The following is an 18738-nucleotide window of genomic DNA, read 5'->3' as shown; positions in this document are numbered from 1 at the left end:
CATTTTGTATCTATCAGGAACCGCTCCACCCACAGGCGCAAGTCCTCTGGTCAGTCACTCCCATTTAAGATTTAAGATTTAATATTTAATATTACTTATTAAGACCAACACTTTCAACCAACTTTAAGATTTAATAATACCTTCTTCTCCATCCAACTCATTTTATTAATCTCACCTGAGGATAACTGCCACTTACTCTTACCCATCAAATATTTCAACTAAATAGTCAACAATAACTGTCGGAATAGCTCTTTAAACTTATTTTCCTTCATTTCAAATATGTGTTCTTTTCCAAATGTTGACTTGTTTCTATCAAAACCTGTAGACCGGCTTGATCGAACAAACAGTGCTGGGAGTGATCTAGACAAAAATCAAGTTGCTTCTCTACGAAATGCTCAACTTCCAGATCAGGGAGATGCTGCTATCAGTAATCTTCCCAATGAGAATCATTATCCAAGATTTGTAGCTTTAGAAGGGTGTAGTTGCAGTGCAGCTTCACAGCTTCTTACTGATCGTAAGTATACCTCCACATTTGCTAAGTGTTTGTCTGCATCTCATTGTTTTTCTTATAATGAACATATGTTTTGTTTTGAATCTCTGCTTATAATCATATTTTCATATTTATAAATTCAAATTCTGCATGGTTTTTGTTAAAGATCCTATTGTCTTTGTTATTTTAATTTTTAAATAATTCAGCTCTCTGAAACACAATTTAAGTTTATTGGATTATGGAGAGAAAGGGAGTCCTTGTGGGATAAAGGTTTGGTTGTTGTTGTTGTATAGAGAGAAAGGGTGGAAGAAAAGAATGGTCTAAAAGGTGGAGGGGTGATCCGGGCAGTAGTTGTTCATTTACTTATGGGTCTGTTATGTCCATACCTTTGGTTAACATTGTCTGTTATCTCTATCGGCCATAAATTTCTGTTTTCAGGTTGGACAGCCGCAATGCAGTCCTATAACAATCCCACAGATTCATCTGGTGAGTGGAAAACCTTCAAAGATGACAAGCTTTTCCATTTTATGATATTCTCTTCCTTGTTTCTATTATTCTCAGAAGTTTTTAATGAAATGAAGTTTTAGGTCATCCATAACTTTTTGCAGTCAGTTTCTTGCTATCTAATAGAATTTGTACAGAATTTGCAAATGGAATGGGATAAAATAAACAATTACTATTAACTCCACTGTAATCTGGGATCTGGTGTATTTGACTTATTGACTTCTCTTCCTTTCTAATAACTTTTTTCTATCCAACAGGAAGCAAAAATCTTGCTTATGAAATAAATATGCATAGTCTAGTGATCATTAAAGCATCTATTTATGGTTCTAAATTACTAACTAGGTAAATCTTGTCTCTTCCATGATTAAGACTATCTTACAGTGGAAATTCAGTAATTAGTGGGTCTACTATACACTTGGGATGAGAACTTTGGTGACTCTAATCAAGTAACTAAAAGATGTGGTTCTTACCTTATACTAACTAGTTTTTAACAGTTTCTTTAAATGGCTTCGATAGCCTCTTGTTCATGATTTACAGCTACATGGTCCATTTTTTTCTTTTCTTATGTTGTCCAAGCTGAGGGCTAAAAGTGATGGATAATTGGATATGACTATTCTTTCATTGAGGCATCTTTGTTTAAGCAGCCTTTTGGCATTGGTTCTTTTGGTTGCTATATTGATGTTAGGGTTCTTAGTTTAACCTTTTTCTCACTAGCACCAATCATATGGAGAATTCATATCATGCTATGCTGCCTTATCTATATTAGTGGCCCACAGACTACTTATGTTAAGTTCCATTTCATTTCATTATACTTTCACATTGCAGAAAAGCCAGTTATGTATTCAGGTGGGACACCAGTATGGAATCAGTTCAGACTCCCTCATCAGGTAAGCTTTTATTTTATGTTAATGTTCTTCCCCTCTCCTTTACCTTACCTTCTCAGTCCTTCCTAACATGATATTTTGATTTTATACTTTCCTTCAGATTATGAGCCCAGCAGCAGCAAGTGTTTCATCTTCTGTGCCACTGCTGGACTTCCTTGGTGAACTGCGTCGCCAAATGCAGTGCTAATACTGGTTTCAGCACATGATGGCTGAATGGATTGTTTAATAAAATTGTTGACTCAATCTGGATTTGCTGAATGATTTAAAAATATCTGTTGTTTGTGACTGTGATATTTACATAGTATAATATAATGTAACTGGAAATCAGAGTCTACCTATCATCCCATCCAGGATTCATATTTGACCTGCTCTGTATGCTTGCCAACACTAGTTTTTCATAGTTCAAGTTCGTAGAGGAATTGGTATGATGACAATTTGTTTGTAGTAAAAAAATGTAGGAACTAAGACTAACTTTAATGATATGATCCTCATGGATTGTGATACATTTATAAAATACCAACTCCAACTGGATATAAGAACTCTTGTGGAAATTGTATCTGTGCATATAACTAAAATATAGAAAACATATTTTCTTAGGGAAAACAAATTAATAGCAACTTCACAATATTAGTTCATATAAAAGATAAAAATAAAATTGGTTTTGATAATTGCAAGGGAAGAGATAATGTGAGAGGTTTAACTATCAAACCATTGTCTCAAACATGCTGGGAAGGTCATAGGAATAGTGTGTGTGAAATTAAAACTCAAACTTCATAATATAATTATGGGCATAATTAAAAATTTAAATCATATCTCAAACTTCTTGAAACCTACTTAAAACATAATGATTCTTACGCTCTTGAAGGTGAAATTCTCTTTGAAGAATTAAAAGTCATTAGAGAGATTTTAACGGTTGAATCAAAATAATTATATGACTTTGAATTCTTTAAAAAATATTTTATTGTTTTCCTTTTTATGCTAAAAGTTTCATTTTTGTGTATATTCATCACCGGTTAAACGCTTAAAAACTATAAACTTATCCTAGGTTATATATAAACAAGGCGACATAAATTAGGAGTAACATAATGAATAATAACACAAACAAAGCATCCTAAATGTTTTGTTATGGTTGCTTGAAATATAGATTGATATATCCCTGTCTATATTTATGGTTTTGAGTCAAAAGCTTTATGCGCTTTTTGTGAATGTTTTGTTGAAGCTGCCCTTGGTTTAAAGATATTAAACACAGGTAAATACTTTCAAGCTATTTAAGTAGGATATACAAAGAAGCAGGAGTTGGAACTAATATGGATGTATAATTAAGTGAAAAGAAGTTGAACTAGTAGTGACTATAATTGAGTTGTACTTGTGGAAATATGCTCATTGCTCAGTAAGGTTTGGAAGGAAGAGTGTGGAAGGTGGTTGTAAGAAGTGGGAGGACGTTGATGTTGGAGCTGCCTCTTCTTTGGTGGTGGTGGTGGTGGTGTTGTGTGATGAAGCAGATGATGATGATTGTGGTTACGTTTGCACTTACCAATATTGGCTGACTTAAGTCTTCAAAAAAAGATTACTCATTTTAAGACTCTTATTTGGTTTGAATCATTTCATGTACATTAAAAAATGCAGGACTCTTCATCAAAAGTTATCCCTTTGGGTGTACATCGGTTTCCTAATTTACTAACAATAACGTTTTGTTTTGTTTTTCTCTTGTAGAGAATGAAGTAAAAAAATGGAGAAATAAGATACAAAGAAGAACAAAAGTGGCTAGAGACCTCACATCCAACAGTGTAGTTTGAATAATATTTGGTGGGGGGTTTATGAAATGAGATACTGCTGCAAATGCTTGGTTCTCTTCTTGTTCTTGAGTTTCCTAAAAGCACATGACTCAATTTGCCTAACTCTCTCCCTACTCACACCCATGCTTTCCCCTATCTCTTGCAGGGTCTTCATCCTTCCATCATCCATTCCAAATCTCCATCTTATCACCTGCTTCTCTCTTGGATTCAGACTGTCCAGTACCTTCTCAAGATCCTTCTTCATGAATTGCTTGATCAGCTGTTCTTCCGCTGTTTCCGCTTCAGGATCAGCGATTACTTCCTGTCCAAAAATGAAACATGCATATATCATCAAAATGAACATCATATGAAACAACATGAGTTATTTCTAACGTGTAAAATTGAATAAAGATTAGGACAGACTGAAGGTTTAAGATTCTGGTCGATCCCAATCTTCTGTTCCAGAGATCTAGGAGCTTTCGGGGTTAAAAGTACAGCACTAAGCCTCTTCATTGACAGTCCAGTTGCCTCAGCAACTTCTTCGTCATCAGGCTGCCTTCCATTTTCACTATACAATTGTTTTCTAGCCTCTTTCACTCTGTAAGTTGCCTCCACCATGTGGAACTGTTAAACAAAAAATATTGCAATGACATAGTCCGTTATAAAACGTCCGAGGAATTTCAGTTAATATAAGCATGGTTAGCTTGTGGTTTTTGCCATAAGCAGTTTGTAAAGGGAAAAATACTTCCATGCATGATCAGAGAGAAGTAATCAAAGATAATAGTACTCACCGGCAAGCGGATAGTCCTTGACTGATCAGAAAGTGATTTGCGAACTGCCTGTTTAATCCACCAATGAGCATAGGTGGAGAACTTGAAACCCTTGGAAGCATCAAACTTTTCTGCACCTCTTACCAGGCCTCGACATCCTTCCTGTAAACCAGAAAACAAAGATTAAGTAGTCTATTACTTTTAGCAATTAAAGTAACCATGTTCTCCATGATAATTATCTATTTCAGCTTAAAACAGTACAGCTGAGAACATACCTGGACAAGATCTTGCAGATTCATCCCAGCACCCTGATAACCCTTTGCAATTGATATGACAAGCCGTATATTGCTTTTAATCATTTTGTCTTTGCAAAACATGCCATAATTTAAACGCTTCCTTAGGGTCTTCTGATCTACCCCTGCCACTGCAGCCCATTGCGCAAATGTGGGCTGGCTACCACATCTTTCTGTGAGATCCTCCTGGAGTTTTTCAAGCTTTAGTAGGTCCTGAATTATATTGGCAGTAAAAGAGGTAAAAAAAATTAGACAATAACAGCCAAGCATTGGTCCCACCTGGTAGGATCAACTACATGAATCAAATGATGCCATAATGCTCTATCATAAATCATATCCATTGACAAAACATTGACCTCTAAATCTTTCTTTCCTAATTGTTTCGCCTATGTTTTTTACAAAACAATTAGAAAGGAACTATGTTGACAGTTCTATATAAGTTGAAGTATTACGATATGTTGAAGGTTCGATTAAGTTTCATGTCCCTGTAAATAAGGGTCATTTTGTCTTAGGTCCCTGTAAATAGGTTTAATTAAGTATTACAATATCCAGGTGGCACTGCATATAAGCACATCTACGGAGGTAGATTTGTTAACATGGGCTTCTGTCAGCAGTTAACGATTGCATCTGGAAAGAAGGATTACTAACAAACATTTTGGAATTTTGAGGACCCAAACCATCAAAATAAACTTACATGGACCTAAGAGACGTGAAACCTAATTAAGCGTACCCTGAAATATAAAATCTGCATGGGTTGATTCCCTGTTATTAAATGAATAACTTGCTAACTTCCTTGTAACGTATTTTTCCTTTCTGGATGGTTAACAACTACAAAAAACTTTCATTCTTGAAAAATAAAGGCAAGGAAATATTGTGCACCCCAATCTGCCCAGAATTAAGAAAGAAGTACAGGATAACCTATTGCTATTGTGGTAAGTTTATTCTTGGACAATTCCAGGATAGATGAAGGTATCAAATGAAGTGGAAATTTTAATTTATAAGTTTTCATTTTCTGTATATTGTGCACCCCAAAAAATACATTTAAATGGGATTCTAGAAACAAATGGGTCAGATGATGTTGTAAATGGTGCTGATGGACAAGCATGACGAACGAGGCTTGCATCATATTGATGAATTTTGAGAATGACACATATATTGGTTCATGAACCATAAGATTGTAATGCGCTTTGTGAAGATTGAAGTATTGTATATTAATAATAATTTTTAGGTGATTTAAGCATATTAACTACCACAAGCATGAAGAACATGACTGATTCTCAAGCAGATTGCTCTAAAATACTAGTGTATCATGCCTAACATGCAACTCTTACCTGTATTCCTTCAGACAACTCAATTTCTTCTGATGGAGTGAGAAGCCTAGAAGTGCTAGTTGTTGCTCTTAGGTAACGAAGTGGATCAGAATAGTCTACTTCTTGTGTAGGAACACGCTTTTTCCTGCTGGTGGAGCCGGACTTAAAGGAAACCATAGGTGTGGCAGACTTCTCTGCCGCTCTGACTCTTTTAGCTTTTCTTTCTGTTTGGCGTGTAGATCTTACAGCTATACTATCAGAGAGCTGTTGATGCAGACGCTCAAGTTCCTCATAGGTGGGCTCTGCATCATCAGACTCCTCTTTTATGTCATTGTAAACATGTTCCATTATTTCTGCTCCAGCAGATACTACACCATCTTCTTGTGCTTCCAAATGTTGTACCCATTTGAGAAGAAGTAAATTATCAGATTTGGAAGAATCATTTGATGGTGTATACGCTGCTTCCGGTGGGGACTTGTTTTTAACTAGTAGGGCAGCAACCTTTGCAACTTTCAAAGCTGCTTTAGCAAGAGCAACAGCTTCAGAAGCAGCAGCAGCTATTACATTTTCTTCACTAGTAAGAAGTGATTCTGTAGATAAGGTTCCTTTGAAGTTTGTCTGCTTAGTTATTATAGGCATAACTATAATCAGTATCTTCAAGACAAACTTGATATATCTAAACCTCCTTGCATAACTATAATTGATGATTAACATAATAATTGAGAGGTAAAGAAGAGAAGTTGAGGAATGAAACCTGTGTGGGAGAAGGAAGAAATGGGGATGGATGAGAATGAGTTGATGAAGAAGATGAAAGTGCCAATTTTTCCAAAGTAAGAGCAGTGGTTGAAGGTGTTGTTGTTGATAAAACACATTGGGGCTGGAAACTAATAATATCTCTGCTTTTGATTGATGAAGCTGCTGCTGCTGCTGCTGCATATATATACGAAGAAATGAAATGAGAATGAGAATGAGAATGAATGAATGAGTAATAATAATAAGTAATAACCTACATGGAAGAAGAGCGTATCGGAAAGTGAAAGTATCCGGCAATAAACACGACGGCATGTCTGAGAATGAATTCAGAGAGAGAGAGAGAGAACACGAACTCAGAATGAATTCAAACTCAGAGAATGAATTCAGAGAGAGAAGAGAGAGAACAAAACAAAACAGAACACAAAGTCATTCCATACCCATCAGGATAAGAAGACGCTAGTAAGCTTGCCTTACCCTCCTGCGCTGCGGACAACACACCACATACAATATTCAGATCAGATCCTACAAAATTCTTCTCATTTTAATACACTATCAATATAAACTCTTTTAATTCAATCAAACACAAAAATATTATTTAACTCACACTAATTAATTCCAAATTTTACAACTTTTTTATCAATTATATTAAAGAATTAATATTTTATTTACCATAAATATTATTAATATTTTATTTACCCTAAGGGATTGAACATATTTTTACACTCATATTATCTAGTTTAGAATTTGGTATTCTCATCTCCATCACGAATGAAAAATTCTCTTTTTGTTTATAAGATTTTGGTCATGCCCTTTTACATTCAATAAACACTTGTTTCTAATCCTATTTCATTTAGTATTGTAATTTAAATGCCCTTTTACATTCAATAAACACTTGTTTCTAATCCTATTTCATTTAGTATTGTAATTTAAATGCCCTTTTACATTCAATAAACACTTGTTTCTAATCCTATTTCATTTAGTATTGTAATTTAAATGCCCTTTTACATTCAATAAACACTTGTTTCTAATCCTATTTCATTTAGTATTGTAATTTAAATGCCCTTTTACATTCAATAAACACTTGTTTCTAATCCTATTTCATTTAGTATTGTAATTTAAATGATTAAATTGAGTTTTATTTGTGTGAGTTGTCTGGCAAACAAATTACAGCTCTTAGATACATTAAGGAATGGCTGATAGGTGAACCAACTATCTAACATTAAGTTATTCAAACTAGGATACTAAGTCAAAGAGTAGTTTTAGGATTTTCGAGGTTTTTGTAATTGAACTTGGGTTGCTACAAAATGATTAGATAAAAAACCCCAAGTAAAAGATTCGATTGATAACCATACAACGAGAGTATGTGCGATTTTAATCGAGTACACGTGTCAGAACTTAAGAGAGAATGACACATTAGAGATCAATTCACCTTCATAACTTAAAATTCATATAAAAGAATAAAACAATGATTTAGGAGTGTAAAGACGATAACTCTTATTGATGACTGCCTCCTAGGGTCGCTTTGTTTTGGGATCATTTATTTTGCTTGAAAACTAAATCAAAGTGATAGGGAATATATTTATTATGTATGGTCATGGCTTGTGTATGTTTGATGGGGTATATTGTCACAGTTATGGTTGAGTTAGTTGTGTATATTGTAGGCCATGATTTGGATTGTGTGTCTGGTGTCAACTAGGCTTTGTGTTTAGGGTTTGTGTATGTTGGTCACGATTTTGGTTAGGTTAAGTGAATGTGGTTAGAGAATGAAGTGATGGAGACGCTACAAGTCAAGTAGTTTGATAAGTTAAGAAGGTTCGGCATAAGGAAAGATCTTTGATAAGAGTAAAATTAAGGCGCTATACCAAATGTGATAAGCCATTGAACGCTATAAACAAGTGATGTTTGATAAGTTCTTTTGAATGTCACAAGCCGCTATACCTATTTATAATGAGATGTCTTACTCTAACTTAGGTAAGCATGGGTCGGGTACGGCTTCTCCTTTACTAGACCCGAAATATTGATTTAGTTATTTTTTAAATCCGATCCTAGACCCGACTCTAACTATTGATCGAGTCAACATATGAATCTAAACCCGACCTTAGATTCGATTAAAAATAATGTATACAATTTTTAAATAAAATTTTTTCAATATTATTTATCATCATAAACATGTAATTTGATATATCAAATGATAGATTATATATTATTAATAACGTATATACTTCAAAAAAATAGAGAATCAACTTTCCAATTTGTAGTGAGTTAGCATTATTTATATATTACATTGAGGTTAGGAGAGAGAGAAGGATCCATGAATATGATGAAGTTGTGAAGTGAAGGGCAAAGGGAAGAAGGTTACACTGCAAACCAAAAGAAAAAAGGTTATATTGGTGAGTTGGGGTTTGAATTTGAAGACAGTGGCGTCTCTCTCATATCTCAATTGCAATTAGGTGACTTTGCTTCTTTCATCTTTAACTCTCTTTCTTTATTATCTTTTCATTGCCATATCCATGTTTTATTTCTAATTTAATATTAGTCGCACTTGTGATTTTTTACCCATTAACACTCTGCATTCAAGCCCTAACTTTGGTTGTGCGCTGTGTTATTATTATTATTATTATTATTACTATTTACTAAAGAAGAAGATGAATATTATTGAAATTGGAATTCTGGTGATATCATATGGCTTTGTCTTACATCTAGGAAAAGCCATGGACTAGAGTCCTCTCAACCATAATTTGATGTATGAGAAAAGATCTGATCCAAGATTTGATTCTTATGCATTGGTTTTCAAGCATGGTGGGCAAATTAGGTTACAATTTTATTTCAAACCTGGAAGGCAGATTGCTTTAGAAATTTATTTCAACCCTTTAATAGTCACCAATTACTTGGTAGGGGCATGGGTACATGTGTGTGGTTCTACAATATTCTCAGACATTCTTTCAGATGAACCTGTTATACGGTCCGATGAGTTCAGCATGCATATTTTGTGTTAGTGCAATTTTTTTATTGATAACTATAGCTTCGATGAAGCTTTTATTGCCATGGTTTGGCTTCTAATTATTTCTTTCCGATGGAAGGATTTAGCTTTTCTAAAGTGAGGGATGCACTTTAAAGGATACATTAAGGAATTGTGATTGTTGATCCAAAAATCAATGATTGAGATTTTAATAACTCTGTAATTTGTTGTACATGTGCTTATATCTTGTCACCATTGATTTTCCAATCAATGATTACATTTGCACTTCATCCTCTAAAGTGCATCCCTCTAGAGGACCATGTACTCTAGAGGAGTCAAATCCCAGATCGGAACAAGAAGAACAGCTAGTGCTTGTGTCACACATGTGTTATTGAAACTATTATATGACAGTGAACTCCCCCCTCTAGTTAGAGGATTAGTAGGGTGGATTTCAAAGGGTTCATTGTAAATTAAACTAGTAAACTGCTCCATGAGTCTGTTAGGGCTAAAAAGTAAAAAAGAAAAAAAAAAGGTATAGAAGTTAGAGAAGAGAAAGCAAAGCTAGTTTTGATAGAGTGTCAAGAATCAACTAACCCAAAAGCCTAAGCTATTGGTTGAAGAACATGAATGATTTTATATATATTTAACATGCCCCCTCACACAGTAGCTCTTTGGGCTAGAATTAGAGGCGTGGATTATGAACATGCCCACCAAACCTTGTGCTTAAATTTAAGTTCATATTTATTTATTCAAAGAATGGGGATGACAATGATCAAACTCTTAACCACTTGATCATAGAGGCTATGATACCAGGTCAAGAACCAAGTCAACCAACTATCCCAAAAGCACAAGCTATTGGAGTTAAGGAATGTAAATATTCTTATATGTTTAATAGATAGAAAGAAGATAACAACAGTTAGGGAAGAGAGAAAGGAGAAATCAGTGGTTTGGGTTGTTTATCTTTTTAACGGTCAATTTTATTTAAAATGCGAATTTTTTCAAAAAGAAGGGTGATGGTTACGCGAAAAAAAAGAATGCAAGAATAAAAAGAGAAGGCTCCATAGCACACCACATGGCATGCTAATAGATGTTCGAAACATTTTTTTAATAGAATAAATAATCAGTGGTTTTGTTGGTTGGGTAGTTGATCTTTTGAGTAATGATATATCCTCCTACTAAATCTTCAAACCCACAAGAAAGTGACATGTTACGTGAAAGCCAATCATTAATAAACAAAGTATCACTTTGTGACACATGTTACTTTTCTTATGGTATATGAGGATTTGTAGGAGGATATATCATTTTTCCTTATCTTTTTAATGGTCAATTTTATTTAAAATGCACAGTTTTTTCAAAAAGAAGGGCGATGGTTACATGAAAAAAAGAATGCAAGAATAAGAAGAGAAGGCTCAATAGCATGCCATGCTAATAGATGTTTGAGACAATTTTTTAATAGTATAAATAAAGGGAAGGGATCAAGGGAGTTTACCCAAATCCTTAAACACCATATCCTGGAAAACAACTCTCCTTTTATCCACTTCTTTCCCTTTCCCTCTCTTACTCTCCTCTAAAAATCTTACGTGTGTAGCATATAGGTCGTATTTTATAATTTGCATAATAGTTGGGCAGTCCATAGCGCGCGATTGTGCTGGGATAGCGGCATCATAATGGTTGCCAGTCTTTCCATGCGTCAAAAGGGTGTATGGTGGCATGGATGGCCGCCACGCCTGTCACAATTCAAAAGTAGTGATTTCACAAGGCAAATCATGGGTTAGAACCTGCTCCAACAAGGCTGTGGGTGGAATCCTAATTTTTAATGACGAATAGCCCGTTTTGCCCTTATTTTTTAACACGTGTGATGGTTTTTTAGGGTTGAGTAATTTACCCCGCCATCTTCCCTCTTCTGTAAAGCATGTGAGCAGCACTTCAGCACTAAAATAAAACAGCCGTTGAACCTGTAAGTTTTGGCCACTCACTCTCATCCCAACCTCCAACATACACACTTCTAAGGCAAAACTTCTTCCCCTAACTTCCCTTCCGACATACCCACTTCTTGCACAATCATGGCCTCATCTCAACCTTACCCACTCCTAGTAGGGCCAAACACAAGTTGTCAAAAATTAAAGAATATAGATTACATAAACACAAGTTTGGTAGGTTGTTAGGCTCTATCCTGAAACTTTGAAGCTTTCAAATTTGCAGTAAATTAAGAATTTGAGTCATATGCTATTTTCTATGGCTAAAGATAGATGGTGGTGGCTTTAGTTATTTATGATTGCAAATGTGTTTGCCCCCTTCATATGTTTCTTATCTTTTCTTCTCTCTACTTTTGTGTGATTTTCAAATCAGGCTGCCTTCTGTGTGTTGACTTTATGAGATTGACAGTCATGCTTCTGATGACTCACTAATCTTGAATTTGAAACATGGAAATGTTTTTCTCTGAACTCTTTATTTTTGGGTCTCTGTAGCAGTATACAACATATCTTATCTGGATCTGATTCAGGTGGTAATGTTAATAAAAAGTTCCCTTAGTTCAGTTGAAACTGGTCTGTGTCGTGCATCTGATGATGGAAAAGTTGTTCTCTGTGACCGGGTTCCTAGTGGTCAAACTTGGAAGGTGTATCTGAAGCGCAATAAGTACCATCTTGATTGGTCTACAAAATCTCAGCTAATGGAAGAGAATGAAAGGAATGCCGATGATCCTTACAGCTCAAACTGTCTAAGTAGCTCAGGTGGGCCATCACCTGTGAGCATAATGACTGAAAATACTGCGCCTCAGATGGTTTACAGGAGAAAGAAGCTACGTAACTCGACTACTTCTCCTCTGAAGTTAGGACTAACAAATGTGCAGACAAGTGGCAATTGCCCCTCAGTCATAAGTTCATTTGTGCATTTACCATCAGCTGATCAACCAGTCGGTTTTCAAGCTAAGCATGAAAATGAAATGATTAAAGATTCTACTATGCCTTCTGTCTTATGTGATGGAGTAGCCAAAGAAAAGATGCAGAACATTTTAGTAATTGCCAGTGTAAATGATAGTTGCTCCTCTTCAAAATCAAATATGGAACTTGTTTTGGATTCCATAGATACTGAAATGGATGAAACTGGTGAGTGCTCATCCTCCAGTGTAATAGTTATGGATGTCACAAGGGAAGACGTAACAGAAAAGGATTTCTGCATCAATATTCTAAGAATCCATGGACTTCTTGGAGGAGATTCTCTTGCAGATAGTGTGGCATCCATGGAAGATGCTGTTACAACTGGTAATAGCTATTGTTCTCGGTCGTGCAAAACATGTGGTCATTTGGACCATTCGTTGAACATGCTTTTATGTGACCATTGTGAAGATGCATATCATCCGGCTTGCTACAATTCACGTTTGAAGAAGTTATTAGTTGATGAGTGGTTTTGTCATTCATGTCTTAAAAAACGGCAGAAAATTCTGAAGGAGACAATTATCAGATCACCTGGTATCCACAGTGAAATGGGAAAATGTAGAAGTGCCTCGGTTAATCCTGAATTGAATCACATACTGTTGATGTTAAGAGACACTAAGTCATATACAACTAGTGTGCGGGTTGGTAAAGGCTTTCAAGTGCAAGTAATTGACTGGTCAGGACCAATAAGAAGGTATCTTCTGTTTTAATCACAAATGTCTTGAGCCAAATATTGCTATGACATCCATTGATTGGACTATGTCTGTCTTATATTTCTTTAAATTTAAGGCTTTTGCTTTTACAAGCATAATTTTATATGACAAACTATGGGAAGTCTCATATCAGTTGGGTTCATGTCAGTTGGCAGAGAAAGTTACAGATAGAGAACCTGATATATTTGGCTAATGCTCAATTTCCATGTTGTTTTCATATTTAAAACAATTCATCAGGAGTGTGTAATTATTATGCTGTAGAACCATGACACATTATTGTATTTTTCCATCGTTGTTACTATAAACAGTGAATAAACCCTCATTTATAGCAAATCCTAATCCGTTGGAAGGATCAAATCATAGCCTCCTAAAGATGCTACAATAGCCTGACTTAACATGTGACTGACTCTTTTTGTCCATCATTTTTGGGCAAGTTGTTTGTGAGATGTGTGGTGACCACTGGATGTCCTTCCTCTCTTGAGGATTTTTTTTTCTGTTTCTTCTCTCATGTGAGTCATGTCCGTTACTGATGTTTCAGAAAAATGAAAGAGACTATCAACTTGTGTAGATGTGCTCCTTTTGCAATCACATGTTGTAATTTGTTAGATGGAAATGCTAGAGTTCAGTCAGTGGGTACTACAAGTGGATTCTTTGACACGATAGTTTCTTTTCACCTTAGTGGATTTGTGCACATGGCTTATGTAAGGGAGCTTATAGCTCTGTTTCTATTCTTCCTTCCTCCCAATGTCATTTTTCCTTGTGTGTTCAGATGTTGGGAGGATGCCTAATCCTACCATGCTGTGTCTGCTCTTTCAAATTCATTTTTAAGAAGGGTTGAAGGGGCCTAGAGTTTGCACTCTAATAGTTCGCATGAATGTAAACTGTGGAGATGCTTTCTGGGATTTTATTTATTTTAAGTTCATGGTACAGTTGGTTATTCTCCACATTTGTAATATCTTGCCATCTTTCTGATAAAGTTTATCTAGTAAAAAAATTGGTATGTCTTTAGGGAGCTGCATCCTGCATTTCTGTTGCAGTTTTTTTTATGTGCCCGTTTTTTTCTCTATTTATTGCTTTGCAAACAACAAGGATCCCATTAGTGTGTCTCTATCCATAAACATTCATTTCAGTCATATTTTGTATTTTTTTGCATTTTTACCAACATCATTTTGTTATTTTGTGCAGTGATGACGATGAGCTTCTGGAACCATTTGAAGTTAATCCTTCCGAATTTGATAGGCTGCAGGTAAAGGTTTTCGTTATATACTTGATGATCAGCATTTTCATCTGAGCCTTGGTTGATGGAAATGCTTTGTGGTTCTGCAGGAGGGGAATCTCAGAAATCCAACTAGACTGAGTTCCATTAGTAATTGGCTTCAGTGTCGGGAGGTTACAGATAGAACCAAGGGAACTATATGTGGAAAATGGCGCAGGTAAGTCACATGGTTCTGTTCTTAGTCTGACATTTTGTAAGTGATTATTTTGTAGGACAGTCTTCTTATTTAGTACTTCTTTCTTTGACAAAGAAGAGAATAAAATTATTAGAGAACAGAGCAATTCAATATTTATGGAAGTTTGTTTCTCTAGGGTCTAGGAATGATGTCATTGGGCAGCTTTGTTCTATTGGATATGTCTTTATTTTCTCGGATGATTTTTTTTGTTCTTTTGTTTAGGATTGATTATCATAATGAATTATTTCGTCTGTTATAAACACAACCAAGTCTTTCCCCCAAGCTGAAGTCGACTAATCCTATAATGTCTAGTGTGTTCACTCATCTAACGCAAAACTCTCATATTTACTACATTGAATTTATTCTCTTGGTGTTTCATACACCATTGCATGTCTTATTGTTCTGTAATAAAATTTTCCCTCAAGCTTGTGTGGTACTTCCCTATCATAGATGATACCCAAAAAACACTCATGCATTTCATCCATCTCACTTAAATTCTATAGTTTACCTCTGCTACTTTTCCGCGTCTTGTATAATGAACCCAAGATGCTTAAACTGTGATATGGTGTGGTTACCAATTTTCGTCTCCAAGCTAGAATTAGTATACCTTCTTCTAAACTTACATTGCATGTGTCTATCTTCTACTTAAATGAAAGCTATGTACTTCCAAAACTTTTCTTCACATCTCTAACTTCCCATTTGTTTATGTTTTTTTTAACGGGGAGGGGGGAGAGTTCAACTGCCGGGTTTGAAGCCAGATGCTTATGTTTAATGTCCTACAAATCTATCAACTGAGCTGCCTCTTCGGGATGTGAGGCTGAGTTTCTTCTTGATTGTGCTCACATCACATTAATCAAGCAAATGTTTTGTTTGGCAGAGCTCCACTTTTTGAAGTCCAAACTGAAGACTGGGAATGCTTTTGTGCTATCCATTGGGATCCATCTCATGCTGATTGTGCTGTACCTCAGGTGAAAAGAAATATATTTTAACTCTGGATTTCTCCTTTCTTTTTATTTTCTTTCTAGAGAAGCTTTATGAGTCCTCTTGGTGTAAGAGAGGTTAGCCCAATTCCTAGAGGAAGAGGGAGGCCAAGAAAAATCTTAGACGAAACGAATAGGACAAAAATTAGAGATCAATGCTTTGCCGACGAACGTGATTTATGGTCGAGCATTATGTTGTCTTTCTATCCATGTAACCAACCCTATCTAGTGAGATCAAGGCTTGGTTGTTGTTGTTGTAATTTTATGTCGGAATACAGAGGTTTTGTTTCTAAATTCCCGTTTTCCATTGGACTCTTACCATTTCCCCTATTTATGTTGCGGCAGGAGCTGGAAACAGATCAAGTTATGAAGCAACTGAAGTATATAGAAACGGTAAGTTGGATTGTTGTTGTATTTATGTCAAAGGAATCTCGGGTGATTCATTATTATTTTGCGTTTATGGGGTTCTCCTTCAGCCTGTGTGCTATTTCATGGTTATAGCTCCATTGAAATAGTTAAAGCAGCAGACCTGAATTGATTTCATTATGTGGGATTGGAACAAACTTTCCTACAAATATATTGGAACATTTACTTTATAGGTCAATCCCTTCTCTTTTCATGCAAGTCTTTTATCTTCTTTCATAGCAACTAATTTCCTTGAAAGCTATTTTTTAGCATTACACCATCCACCGGAAGCTATTTATTTATTTATTTTAATCTTCATCCAATTGATTTTTATTTATTACTTGCTAATGTACTTATTTTCCTTTATGGATGATTCTTACCTACCTAACCTACATACTTACTTATATGGTATGGCATACAGTTGAGGCAGAGAAAAACAGATTTGCAGCCAACAGTGGTGATTAAAAAAGCTATAATCTGGTGAGAACGGCTTTTGATGTTTTCCTTTATATATTTCTTTCTTTCTTTCTTATAATAGTTTATATATTTTTGTTATTTCAATTACATACATAGTATGTGTTCATCAGTTGAAAGCAGAAGGTGGTTTTTGATCATAATAGCTCCTTCATTCTGTTGCTTCTTGTACATTTTGCAGAAAAGTCTAAAGAGGTCGCTGAACTCAAAAGTTGAAATTGAGTCTATGTAGTTAAGTTAGAGATCTCATATTACTTTTTTGGTTAAGGTGATTATAGGAATGCTCATGTACGGTTTGGATCCATTTTAAATAAAACAAAATCATACAATTTGGACATGATATGAATTAATTGAAATTTTATGATATCACTCACGGTCTCGCTCCATTTTATGATATGAATTTTAAATTTGAGTCAATTAATTCTTTATAAAACTAAATTTATTATACATCTAAAGTTTATTTCGATCCGTTTTCAATATTTTTGGATGAGTCCCAAGATAGGAGAGGATGATAGTTATGGTGATAATATGTACCATATACTTTTGAAACTAAAATAAAAAGTTTTAAAATTAGTTATAAACCAATTGAAGAACATTTTGTGTGAAGAATTGAAGTAACTTTTTATTCAACATATTTTAATTTTAGGACATTTCTAAAAATGAATAAAAAACTCAAGCACTCCGGTCCTGATCATCACTTTCTTCAACCACATTTGATCTTGGTGAATAAACTGCTTAAGTTAAGAATTATATACATATATATATATATATGTCATTTTCATATGATAATATGATTCACCAAGTTACTCCAATTTTTAAATCCTTTGTTGGATGACTAACGTGGTGGAAGATTTAGTTGGTGCTCAATTTTTTAGGAAAGTAACTTAGTGACCATCCAATCATTTGGAGAGCTTATTTGAAGTTTTATAATTTTGTTACAATTTTTTGAAGTCTATTTTACATTTTAGTATGTAGATTAGACTAAGTTTGGATATTGAAAAGATGTGAAATTAACCATGTTTTTTGAAAGAGTGACATTAGTTTGTAAGAATTAAGACACATTAGTTTTTCTCAAGGATTATTTTTACATATAATTTTGGAATCAAATCAAACTTTTCATTTTCTTTTACCGAATCAATGATATTATTTGGAAAAGAAATTAGACATGTGTGTGTTTTTGTGAACATCTGAAAGCATATGGTACTTGTTATTTTAATTATTTTCCTAAAAGAATTACATAAGTGGTTCATAAAAGTGAATGTAGTAAAATTATTAAAATAAAGAGTTGGATTGAATATTTGGAAATTAATATAAAATGAGTTTTTTGATGGTAGGAAAGAAAATAGAAAAGTGATAATAAGTAGTAAAGAGAATAATAATAATAATAAGATAGAAGTAGTTTGCACTTTGCACTTTGTTGTGAGTTAAAGTAGAAGTGAAGATAGTTTCAGAGAGGAGAATCATTGCATTCAGAGAGGGGAGAGGGGAGAGGGGAGAGAAGAGAGAGGAGCATCATCGCATCATTATTCATTGCATTCAGAATCTCTCACGTTCGCGGCATCTATCTATATATCTATCTATCTATCTATCAGGTTCTCTCTCTCTCTCTCTCTCTCTCTCTCTCTCGTTGCTGCTTTTACCTGAACGAGCGAATGAATGAATGAATGATTGTATGTATGTATGTCCGATTTACAAAGATTAATTGAATCTGATATTAGATGAGACGATGTCATTCATTCTATGTATATACAAATTCAATACCCAACTAACTAATGCTTCCATTCCTAGACTAGGGTTTCATTTCAATTGAGCCAAACACTATACAAGATTATTATGTAATAGCATGAATCAATCAATGAATGAATGAATATGTGATTACTTTGATTGAATCCAGCTTCTAATTCTAATATTACTTTTGAGGAGGACAGTGGACATGATCCAACAAGGTTTAGATTATAAAGTTCCAGACGGAAATTCTAATCAACACACTCTTGCTATCAAGAAGAAGACCACAGCACTTCGAGATCTGCAGAATGATAAT

The 18738-nt window shown here is 34.7% G+C and overlaps 3 protein-coding genes across 9 annotated transcripts in view; 2 read left to right on the top strand and 1 right to left on the bottom strand.

Moving 5' to 3' along the window:
• Positions 1-2358, top strand: part of LOC109326551 — a 2706-nt gene extending 348 nt beyond the window's left edge. Inside the window, exons 2-6 of the mRNA XM_019559243.1 lie at positions 18-49; positions 326-514; positions 929-976; positions 1820-1881; positions 1979-2358. Of these exons, the coding sequence (XP_019414788.1) occupies positions 18-49; positions 326-514; positions 929-976; positions 1820-1881; positions 1979-2065 (418 nt within the window). The 3' untranslated portion in view covers positions 2066-2358. The remainder of the gene's footprint in view (positions 1-17; positions 50-325; positions 515-928; positions 977-1819; positions 1882-1978) is intronic.
• The window catches only part of LOC109326548, a 24363-nt gene extending 5625 nt beyond the window's left edge, over positions 1-18738 (top strand). Inside the window, exons 2-9 of one of the 5 annotated variants that reach the window (XM_019559236.1) lie at positions 9131-9229; positions 12088-13368; positions 14573-14633; positions 14714-14820; positions 15716-15806; positions 16164-16211; positions 16645-16703; positions 18626-18738. In XM_019559236.1, coding sequence (XP_019414781.1) covers positions 12248-13368; positions 14573-14633; positions 14714-14820; positions 15716-15806; positions 16164-16211; positions 16645-16703; positions 18626-18656 — 1518 coding nt within the window. In that variant the 5' untranslated portion in view covers positions 9131-9229; positions 12088-12247 and the 3' untranslated portion in view covers positions 18657-18738. Of the gene's footprint in view, positions 1-9059; positions 9230-12087; positions 13369-13925; positions 14462-14572; positions 14634-14713; positions 14821-15715; positions 15807-16163; positions 16230-16644; positions 16782-16878; positions 17067-18625 lie in introns of those variants that run through there. The other 4 variants (XM_019559234.1, XM_019559237.1, XM_019559238.1 and 1 more) reach the window with 4 other exon arrangements.
• On the bottom strand, positions 3440-7167 carry LOC109326547 (RNA polymerase sigma factor sigB). 3 transcript variants are annotated; one of them, XR_002105254.1, is made up of 8 exons: positions 7037-7167; positions 6781-6944; positions 6048-6644; positions 4699-4929; positions 4445-4585; positions 4077-4277; positions 3611-3975; positions 3440-3575 (listed from the first exon to the last, which is right to left on the bottom strand). XR_002105254.1 is itself a non-coding variant. In XM_019559233.1 (7 exons), exons 1-7 carry the CDS (start codon positions 7089-7091, stop codon positions 3694-3696), a joined length of 1683 nt encoding a protein of 560 aa, XP_019414778.1. In that variant the 5' UTR covers positions 7092-7167; the 3' UTR covers positions 3441-3693. The 3 variants fall into 3 exon arrangements, 1 of the variants encoding a protein (XP_019414778.1); XR_002105253.1 differs by having other exon boundaries at positions 6781-6947; positions 7037-7166; XM_019559233.1 differs by having other exon boundaries at positions 3441-3975; positions 6781-6956.

This window comes from Lupinus angustifolius, chromosome LG14, assembly GCF_001865875.1.
Source record: "Lupinus angustifolius cultivar Tanjil chromosome LG14, LupAngTanjil_v1.0, whole genome shotgun sequence".
Classification (NCBI taxonomy): Eukaryota; Viridiplantae; Streptophyta; class Magnoliopsida; order Fabales; family Fabaceae; genus Lupinus; species Lupinus angustifolius.
The sequence above is the reverse complement of the archived record's forward strand: the minus strand, read 5'-3'. Positions and strand labels throughout refer to the sequence as shown.

What these genes read in the sequence shown, in the direction of transcription:
- LOC109326547 (XM_019559233.1), bottom strand. Translation starts at nt 7,091, where the DNA reads ATGCCGTCGTGTTTATTGCCGGATACTTTCACTTTCCGATACGCTCTT. An exon ending in CCGATACGCTCTTCTTCCAT is followed by an intron (nt 6,957 to 7,036) that starts GTAGGTTATTAC and finishes ATATATATGCAG; the next exon opens with CAGCAGCAGCAGCAGCTTCA. An exon ending in ACCAGAATCTTAAACCTTCA is followed by an intron (nt 3,976 to 4,076) that starts GTCTGTCCTAAT and finishes ATTTTTGGACAG; the next exon opens with GAAGTAATCGCTGATCCTGA.